Below are 10,493 nucleotides of genomic sequence, written 5' to 3'. Positions count from 1 at the left end.
GGCAAGTCTGGCACAAATTAAGTAGGTAATCTCATGAGTAGCTAAATTTAGATTTAATGCCTTATGTTATTTGAAGACTGATATTCTGTGCAGCTTTGAGATGCTGCTCTTGGATCTGGAGGATGCTGATTTCAGCTCATAAGGATAACAGTTGAGCCTCTGAAAAATGGGCATACAAGGTGGTAATCAGAATGACCAGCTTCCAGGAGAGACCACTTTGTATGGTCAACTAGTAGAAAATAGCTGTTCTATACAGCAGGATGAATACTGAGCCATAAGACAGTCTTTCAGTCTAATTATTTCCTTAGTCTACGTGTTATCATAGACTAATATAAGTTTGATTATTCATAAAAGGTTGTTTGAATAACTTGAAAGCACATGAACTGTCCTGAAGGCAAGTCTTTTGTGCTCAAATCCTGTTAAGAATTTTCCTCGATGCAGTACATATAAATACAGGTAAAGTTTGCACAATTTGGCTCATGGTAAGTCTGTTAAAAGGGAGTAACAGCCAGATTAATTGCTGGTTGTGTTCTTGTCTTAGTAAAACATAATTTTTTAGGAGTTCAGAAATCATTTGGTCAAAAAAACCCTTGCACCTAGCATGAGCTTGATTCATTACATTCAGCCTCCTTTTTTTTTTTACTTTTGTTTAGACGAAGAAAAATTGGATGACCGAGCCAAACTAAGCGTAGCTGCAAAGAGGCTGCTTTTTAGAGTAAGTATTAAATTTTCTTAATAGAAGACTGAGTTAAACATTTCATATACAAGATGCTGAAGAACCCAAAGTGCATTAGAATGAAGTGTAATGCAGTTAACAAAGTCCAAGCTACATAACTTTTTTTTTACTTCATCTAACCTACCAACACAGTAGACTTGTTGCTCTAAAGACTTCTTAAAGAATGTCATTTAGAGAAATGTGTAGTTAGCTTTAACTGCATGATGCCTACTATGCAATTACATCCTGCTTCTAATTCAGAGACAGGCATTTGGGAAATTTACTACTTTGCATGCAATAAAGCTAAAAAGAAAGTACTGTTCTAGAACTTTTCTTCCATGGTTCTAATTATGACCTATGTCCCCTTAGGAAATGGAAAAATCATTTGAAATGAAAAATATTCCTAAACCACCTACAAGAAGTTCAGCAGTAGAGAGAAGACTGCGGCGTTTGCAGGATAGATCGCATACACAGCCAATTACCAGTGAGGAAGTGGTCATTGCGGCTACGTAAGTCTTGTGCATAAGTTGATTCTAACTTTAGTTCCTGCTTTTAAAACTCGGAATAAGTTCCATATATGTGGTGTTTACAACTTTGTAGCAAGGAAAACATTTATCATGAAGGGCCAACTTCCTTGAGAACCACAGGGGAAGCTATATTGAAATTCCTTTTTAGAAATAGAGGGACTAGTAAAGCATAACTTGTATGAACTGTAACTTGGCAGAAAGCATTTGAATCTGTAGATTAGGTAAACAGGATTAATCTTAGGATTGGTTTGTAACTCAAATGAAAAAGATACTTTGCCCTGAGGGAAATCTGCACAATTTCTTATGGAATGTATTTGTACTGGGGAAAACCTTTTGCGCTCTGAAGTCTCAAATGTACTTTGTGGAAATGCATTTCTTGCACTCTGGTCATTCGTCATGAAATTTTCCTGAAAAAAAGGAAAGCCATTTTTTGGGAAAATTAAACAAAGGTTGAATGGACATTCACCTAATGATCTACTGAAAGATAGCTTGTTATGGGTAATGAGTAACTTCAAGAGACAACCTGTTTGCTTCTCTAGGTTTTCAGTTCTTTCAGAGTATTTGAAGTTATTTTGCAGAGGTTGCAGCAGATAACACAGTTAATTAGAAATCATTGCTGTTTGTTTTTTTCTGTTTTGTTTTGTTTTGGTTTTGGTCTTTTCTGTAGTTAACACTTAATGTATTGCTTTTCTTAATGCTTTTTTCTTCTCTCTCCCTGTGAATTTTCCCTCCTTGGCAATTCTTTAAAGTGAATCTACCCCTGCTTCACGTTCTGTGAATACCCACACAGTAGTGACAAGAGTACCTAGCCCCACTGTAGTTAAGAGCACTGTACAACCTATCAGGTACTGGGGGGATAAACATGCATGTTACATGGAGCACAAGATTCCTCAATAGCAGATGCATCTTTAAAGTCTTGAATGCCTTTTCATGTGTCAAGTCACTACTCGTTTCAAGAATATTTAAAACATTCGTCAGCTTCATTTATGTTTGCATGGTAAAACAATGCAGCTTTTTTTATTGTCAAGCATTTGTTTTCAGGACCTTTCTAACCACACTTACCTGTTCTGGAAGCATATTCTTCTTTGTGAAAGAATTGATTTTGCATGTGAGCAAACCTAGAAGAACCGTCTTGCTCTTATACTTTTCTTTGTACAGTAATGTCATCTTGAGATGAAAATACAAAAGCTGGGTGCTTGATTTCACAAGCAGTATATATCCTCTTTGTCTGTCTCTACATATATTTTTTTTTTAGCTTGCAAAATTAAAGGAAAGATAAGAAATTGCACCATCTATAGGTAAAGTTGCGGAATACTGTTTGCCTGTTCTGAATGAACTTTAGCAGAGACCACGACAGAAAAAAAAAAGAGAATACTACTAATTCCATAAATGTGGTTGAACCTAGCTAGAGGTGAATAAAATATATTATTGTAGAGACAAATGCAGTTACAGCTTTTATGAATGAATGTGTCTGCCTTCAGCATTGGTCAAACAATCTTCAAAATAAATAGAATATATTTCAAAACTATTTTGTTGTTGAGTTAGCCCAGATAACTCAAAACAAAAGACAGTCTGAATTCTGTTCTGCTTCAAATTAAGAGACATTACAATTTATGCTAACCTAAAATCAACACTAACTTGGAGTTTAAATCCATCTTTTAAATGTTTTTATCATATATGCTCCACAAATTATTTCTAATAAAACTGAATTTTACATAAATTGCGCTGTAGGACCCGTGTTTGTTCTACAGCAGGCATCTAAATGTCTCTCCATAGCTCTGTATTCTGTATAAAGAGATTGGTCTGAAAAATCTCTTATCAATCTTGAGTTCCCCTTTTTAAAAAACTGTTGTGTCCTAATCAAATTAATTTGTTAATGAAAATTTAACCTTTTTTAATCTTCAGCTGTTGAATTACAGTTCATCATGCCAATGTTGAACCACTGCATAACCACTTAGGCTGCTATATTACATTGGCTATTGCGCTTCACGTGCAGTTCTTCTGCTTCTATCAGGTTGAGATTTTAAAATTTCATAATGGCTTCTTCAAAACTCATTTCCAGTTCTGTTTCTTCAGCTTGCAGGCATCAGCACACCAAAAAATTTTAGCTAAAGAGGAGATAAGAGCAGCCAAAGAGGCGATGGGGCAAGATCAGTCTGATGAACCAGATTCTTCCACCTTAAGTTTGGCAGAAAAGATGGCTTTGTTTAACAAACTGTCTCAACCAGTATCCAGGGCCATCTCCACAAGGAGTCGAGGAGATATTAGGCACAGGAGAATGAATGCTCGTTACCAGACTCAGCCAGTCACTCTTGGAGAAGTTGAGCAGGTGAGTGCAATCTTAACGCTTTTTCATTTGTTTCTTTTTATTGGAGAAAACAGCTTCAGTGTAAGATGCCATAACAGGCCTTTTCTTTGCTCTGAGCTACACACTGGGGTCATGACCTATTCACAGGAAAAAGCTTGTCAGGAAGCAGTCTTCTGACATTGAGGAACTACATCCTCTAAAAGGTTCAACTTCATTGGTGTGTTTTTCTTTTTTAAGTAATTTAAGGTATGTGATCTTCCTGATTAGTGCATGCTGTACCTTTCACAGTGTCTTGTCTTTTCCAGTAGAACGTTACTTGTCTTCTAAAAGTAAATTCCTGACCAAAAGGGTAAAAACTGTGACACATATCATCACGCTTTAGGTGTATTTTCGAGGAATTTTGGAGGTTTGTCATGTGCAACTTTCAGACTCTTTCTTGAAAGCACCATATATTTCCGTTATTTGTCAGGACATATTCTGTCATTTTCCTCTGGGAGGGGACACTGATTTTGATTTATTTTTTTTTCCCTAGAAGCAGAATACTTCTGAAATTCAGAAAGTCATGGTCAAAATGAACTTATTTAATATGTGCAGTGGAATTGGGCTTCTTATTCTGGAATCCTTCATATAATTGGAATTGCAAAAGAATACCTTTTTAGTGAAGTTTGATCATGAGATATTCCAGCAGTGGTCTTTCAGAGCTGTTGTTCCCAATAGCAGAAACATCAGTCCCTTAGTATTACAGCTTTAAAAGAAATCCCTTTAACAGTGAAGCACAGTTCCTATGCATGTCTTATTTCTAGGGATTTGGATCAATCTGAGTGTTAGAAAATTCCTACCCTTGTCTTTCTGTATGCTTCATTCATTATTATACATTTTCCATATCATAATTAATAGAATAGTGAGAAGGCAGGATTTCTCTAACTGTATTGGTGCAAAGCTGTACAGATATATAATTGTACTTTATTCCTACTTTACTTAAGCATGAAGTAGCAGTAAATATTTAGCAAATTAATTTTAGCAAGATTTCCAGACCTTACGTAGTCCTCTTTCCATTCATGTTCCGCATGCCACCCACTGTCACAGCCTGGCCTCTTTAATGATTGTGTCGCTAACTTCTTTGGGGGTCAGGAAGGTGATCAACAGAAATGGGCTGAAGCAGATGGGAAAGAAGCCAGTGACAGTCACAGTAGTTTGTCAGACTTTTACAGAAAAAACTTGCTTTTAAAGCAAGGAAACGCAAAGGAAGCATGTTTTGTCATCTCTTTCTGAACATAGCAAAAGAAATCAGAGCTGGCTCTGAACCAGCTTCAATGGGAGTGTGTTTTCAAAAAGGCTTTCTATAACGAACTGTTCATTTGGAGTGTTGGGATGTTTTAAGATGCAGCTACAGTTTTTATAGGAAGAAGCAAAAAGAAGGTATCAAAATAAATAATTAGAGGTTACGTTACCAAAATACATAACTGCAAATGTAAATAACTTGTAATTAAAGCTGAAATCTCTTTGCTGATCTCTATATTTTTAATTCTGATAGATGCAATGGAAAAAGAGTAAACTGGTAACTATTTTCTTAATCTTTCTTTGGAATCTTTGAGCTAGCATAGTAGTCTTTGCTCTGCTTTCTGATTTGTTTAATGACTGATTGTGTTGTCCATGCTTTATGGAATTTGCATGTTCATTTTAAGTTTTCAGTTGATTTCCTCCTACTGGTGTGATTTTGTCTGTTCCTTTTGCATGCTGTTCACTAGCCCTGCAGTTTAAGAAAACAACAAAAAAAGCCAAACAAAAAACTTCCTCTGATGAGTATGAAGGCATGTTTGTCAGTCTCTTTCACAGCTTTTGTCTCCTCTGGAGAAGACAAAGCCAAGCTCTGCATTTCAGAAAAATTTTGCATCTTAATGGTCTCTAGGAAAACTTTATAAAATTATTGTGTTGGAAGAATAGGAAAGATAACTGTTCCACTGTAGAGGCTGGCAGAGCAAATTTGGAGGGGTTTTGAATATGCTTCTTAGATTCAAATACTTGGCTCAGAGATGTACATGACAGCCAATGTCTGACATTTGAAAAAGTCTTAGACTAACAGTCCTGCGTGAAGGTGATTTATGTGGCAGAAGCATCAAGAATGTCTGCCCTGTGTAGAACAGCACGAAGCAGTCTTTCTGGAGCTGAGCTGCCTCCAGAACTGGAAGCTGCATAACCGTATCAGAGCAGAGCTGTGCCAAAGCTAATTAGCCCTGCTGAGATGCAGAGTTGATTAGTCTGGGCACATGGCATGTCATCCTGTGTCTGGAACCTGAACGAATTTCTTTTCCCAGTGTTGCACAGTACCATGTCAGTATGAAGCTTTTCGTGGAGCTCTGACACAACGTCATGTTGCATGCTACACATACACCCTTTATTACTGAAGATGTTGCTGTTGACATGCAGTCGTTTCTTCCCTGGGTGGAATAACCCATTTGCAGCTAAATTAGGGGGCATTGTTGCTCTCCTTATCTGTTTCTACTCTATATTCATAGAGTACTATATTCATACAGAAGCACAGCTCTGAAGAACTGATGCGATTAAATTGTTTTCAGGAACTGATGCTTTCAGAGCTTTTAAGTCTTTTTTGTTTGTTTGTTTGTTTTGTTGTTGTTGTTCATAGGTACAAAATGAAAGTGGAAAAATTACTCCCCTGTCAACTTCAGTTGCAACATCAGTTTCAACGATGGCATCTGCCCTTTCTCCGCTGTATGCTGGAGACCTGCACACAAAAACAGCTACTGATGGAAGCATGAGCACTGCCACAAGAGCTGATTTGAGATTCCACTCTTCAGCAGAAAACTCAGACTCTTCAGGAAAACGCACCCAGAAGTCAGAACAGTGGCAGCCCTCAATGGAAGCGCTAGAAAGCAACAGAGCATCAAAGAAGCATGAGGAAGAGAGAAAGAGGTTTCTAGCACATGAAGCTAATGAAATCACAAAGTACAGCTCTTTTGAGGAAGAAACCACACATCCTGTTCCTGAAAAAACAGGAGACTACCATAAAGAGATGACATACAGCTTCCTGAGGAAGGGCAGCATGGAACTGTTTAGTTCACAACCACTTTTTCAGCCTCTTGAACAGAAAGAAATTGATACTCACATGCAAGGTAAATGGGAAGTCAAAGAAGGCTAGTCCTTCGAAGAAAAGATAGATTTGGAAAGTGTTATGAAAAGTGAGACTTTGCAAAGAGGTGCAGTATATACGTACACTTGCTTTTGGTGTAGTCTCTTTCAGCAAACAATGGTGTTTCTCTAGTTTTAAACATCTTCATTTCAAGCATTATCAAGGCTGGTTATTTTTCCTTTTTTTAACACTGCTTAAAGGTAGAGAAATACCTGTGAAATCTTAAATTTTACAAATACAGTATTCTCTGTTATTCTTTCAATTCTTCAGCCTTTAAAGGTGGCTCAATTTTATTCAGATTTTCTTACTATGAAAGCAGTGGTATTATAAGCTGAAGTTAAGATTTATCCTTTCCTCTTTTGCCCTTTCCCCTGCCCTCCAAAATGCTGAACAAACTAAACTTGCTGGTTTGGGTCAAGTGTCTGTTCTTAATTGTTGCTTTCTTGTGCCTGTATGGTTAAGTACTTACTACATATGTACATATATAGCTAGTAGTGATAACTTTCAGATAACTAATTTTGCAAAACTACTATTATTTTCTCTTCAATGTGGTGACAAAATATAAACAGTTATATTTCTGTATTACAAAATATAAGCAATTACATTTCTATATGCAAAGCATAATTCAAACTTAATAAGTAAACTTACCCATCTTTAAATAAAGTGCTTCAGAAATAATCAGTCAATTTGGTCGTTGCATAAAGCCTTCTATTCTGTTGAATTTAGAAGGAGGTTGTATTAGCTTTCTGTTTTATTATGATGGGGTACAGCACCACAGCACCTTGTAGTGCTGGAAGCAGTTTTGTCTTCATCATGTGAACTTAATTTATTTTGAATTTAATCATCTTCTAACAGGCATAGGGAGGAAGGTATAGTTCTGCCTGTATTCCTCAAAAGCAGTGTCCGTTCTATCCAATTAACTTTTGGTGATTGCAAGGCAGTCAGAGACTGGTATAAAACAGGAGCATTTGGGTATCAGAGGGTTGTTGTGCTTGTAAAATTTCAAAAAGAAAAATGAAGATCACTTAGGTTTCCTTAAGGATTACTGTACTGGTGCATTTATCTTTCATCAAGGCAGTTTTTCCTGTGCTTTAATTGCTGCTTGCAAAAAAAACCCCAACACCCTCCTAGAAAATAATACCTTTATTAAGCTATTAAATGTCCTCCTATTATGCTACTTATGCATTAAACTGCTTTACCAATAAGTTAATTTCTTATTTAAATTTTGTCTGTTTCTCTCCACCTGTTCTTTGTTCCCCTCTTACTTTCATCTGTCCATTTGTTTTCCTGTTGCTGCGATGACAGGAGCAGCAGTTTGTGCCTCATCTGTATGAAGTCCAGAATTGTGTATTAGACGTGATATTCTGTGGCTTCATGTGAACTTCAGTCACAAATAGCCAGTCTATGAGGCAGATAATATTGCATGGTTAATCTTTGTGCTGTAGCTCAGCCAGAAATTTTTTCTCTGTTAGGATAGCATGTGTTTTGAATGTTAAAAACCAGATTTGCTGCATCAGTGTTAGTAATGTAAAATATGTTTGAGAATAGCGCTAACTCTAATTCAGCACTTCTCTTTTGAATGGACAGACCACACTGAACCTTCTTCTGAACTCACCAGCACATCAGCAATGAGGACAGTTTCACAAACTGCAGCTGCAGCATCCTGTAGACTACAGGAGCTCTCTGAACAATTGGAAGGCAAATTTTATAAGAATTCCTGTGAGATGTTTTCCATTGGAGAGAACAAAGCACAAACAGCTGAGGATGTCCTTGATAATTCCAGCAAAACGATGTCAATTAAGGAAAGGTACTTAAATTTCACTTTTTTAAAAATGATCTCTATAACTACGGTTATTAGACTGATAGTATAAAAAGAAGCTTTAAACCTCTTTTTGAAAAAGCTAAGCAGTGATTACTAGGTTTTATTAGATGTCAAATACTAACAGCAGAAACATGCAGCTAATCTGCCTGACATGCTTATAAAGCAGATGGTGGTGAATGAGAACTACTGTTCAAGAGAATGTGATAATCTGATTTTGAAAGAGCCACCTGAATAATCAATAAGTAGTTCAGAAAATGAAAGTTGTAAAAATACATGTTCTAGTTATATTTATACTGATATAGTCAGTATACTTTCTCAGGTTCTGCTTTCAATTACAACAGGTATAATGTGATTGGGTTTTTTTAATAGCCATTTTTTTGTTGGTCTGTGGGAGTCTCTTTTAAATAAGGTGAGTAGACAGGGATAGACTCTGTGATGTTTCCCTCTCTACTTCAGAAATACATCGTTGCCATTTTGACTTCTGGGAACTTACTGTAGGGATTTTAAAATGGTAGTAAGTTGGACAGGTTTCTGGAAGTATTAGAAATATTTTTTCCAGCCCAAGATCATTCTGATCGGAAGCTACATGTTAAGTGCCCTGCACTTGTGCAGACAGTAGGAGTTCATGGCTAGAGCTCCAATAGCTGCTGTAGTACCTGTAAAAGTCATTCTAATTTAGTATAAACTTTGAGAGTATCAACTCAGCCCCAACTGTAAGAGGATCTGGTAGCAGTCCAGTGAGTAAAATTACAATTGTTTGCTTGAGGTTGACAAATAGGCCTATTTTTATTCCTTTTTTTTTTTTTTTGGCAGTGAAAGCAGAAACAATAAATAAAAATAGCCGTTTGATTAAACTTTCACTGTGTAAAAGTATTCCCTCGCTTGGTGAGGTGGGTGTGATATTAGGAACTCCTAATCATTTTTTTTAAAACATGATTCCAACACATGCTTCTTAAATTAATGTGTTTCTAGGAGGTATGCGAGTCATCCTCATTTACAGACCATCCCCACTCCCTGTTATCCCCTAACATAAAGAGGCGGTACAGGAACAGCTAACACAGCTGTGCAGTCTTAGTCCCCTTTCTGAAGGATGTACTTACCTTTTGCAGTTTGCTGTTGTTGTTCTGTTTAAAGCAGCCTTCATCTCTCCCATGCACCTTCTGTAAATATGTCAGCTTTCAGGGCAGATAAGGTTTAAGACCAGTAACTTTTGGTTTATAGGTGGTAAATGATCTGCCTTCTCTGATCCTGGTGGGGAAAAAGAGGTTGGAGGGAAGATTCAAGTATTAGCAGCTGTTTCAGTCCTAAATTTGATGCTTTGGTTGAGTTGATCTCTTGAGGAAATCATATTAGACTGTCAGTTACACTCACGATCTGGAATCGCTTTTGTTAGGCCTCCAAGACTGTCTAGTCAGTCCCAACGCTGACAAAAGAAAATACCTGCTGTCTTGTCAGGAATTTGTATATTCTGATTCCACAAATGTCTGTAAATGGAAGAGCTGGTATCAAATGTTTTAGCCTTCCAGAATACCACAGTAGTCTACTTCTTGGCCCAGAATTAAAAAACTACAACCAGTCATTTTCTTTTGCTTGGCTATAGCTGATGCCAAGTATTCATAAACCTCAAAGAGCATTTCTGCTAAAGATTAACTTATTACACTTTGGATTTTTTTTTCCTTTTACATTCACTAACTTAATCTTCCCATCCAATGGATTTTTCTGGCTTTGTCAGACATTCTTTCACCTTATGGAAGAACAGCTTTTCCACAGATGTAATGATATTCTGCAAGATGCATGCATGCTGGTCTGGATGAAAGTGATTTTCCACAAAGACTTACTTCACTGAACTAACATTATCCTTGTGGAGTGAGTGCATACCTGCCATTTTCAGGATTACCTGTATTATATGGAAGAATGAAAATCATGATTTTTCAAGGAAGAAAAGACACCCATTCTCTCTTCTTCTGCAAACA

The 10,493-nt window shown here is 36.9% G+C and overlaps 1 protein-coding gene across 1 annotated transcript in view; it reads left to right on the top strand.

The window, feature by feature from the left end:
• The window catches only part of SVIL (supervillin), a 67,566-nt gene that overhangs the window by 21,050 nt on the left and 36,023 nt on the right, over positions 1 to 10,493 (top strand). Inside the window, 6 exon segments of the mRNA XM_009895128.1 lie at positions 654 to 715; positions 1,085 to 1,224; positions 1,992 to 2,087; positions 3,319 to 3,571; positions 6,195 to 6,770; positions 8,264 to 8,505. Coding sequence (XP_009893430.1) covers positions 654 to 715; positions 1,085 to 1,224; positions 1,992 to 2,087; positions 3,319 to 3,571; positions 6,195 to 6,770; positions 8,264 to 8,505 — 1,369 coding nt within the window.

This window comes from Charadrius vociferus, unplaced genomic scaffold (assembly GCF_000708025.1).
Source record: "Charadrius vociferus isolate BGI_N301 unplaced genomic scaffold, ASM70802v2 scaffold61, whole genome shotgun sequence".
NCBI lineage: Eukaryota > Metazoa > Chordata > Aves > Charadriiformes > Charadriidae > Charadrius > Charadrius vociferus.
Note: the sequence above shows the minus strand (reverse complement) of the source record. Positions and strands in the feature narration are given on the sequence as shown.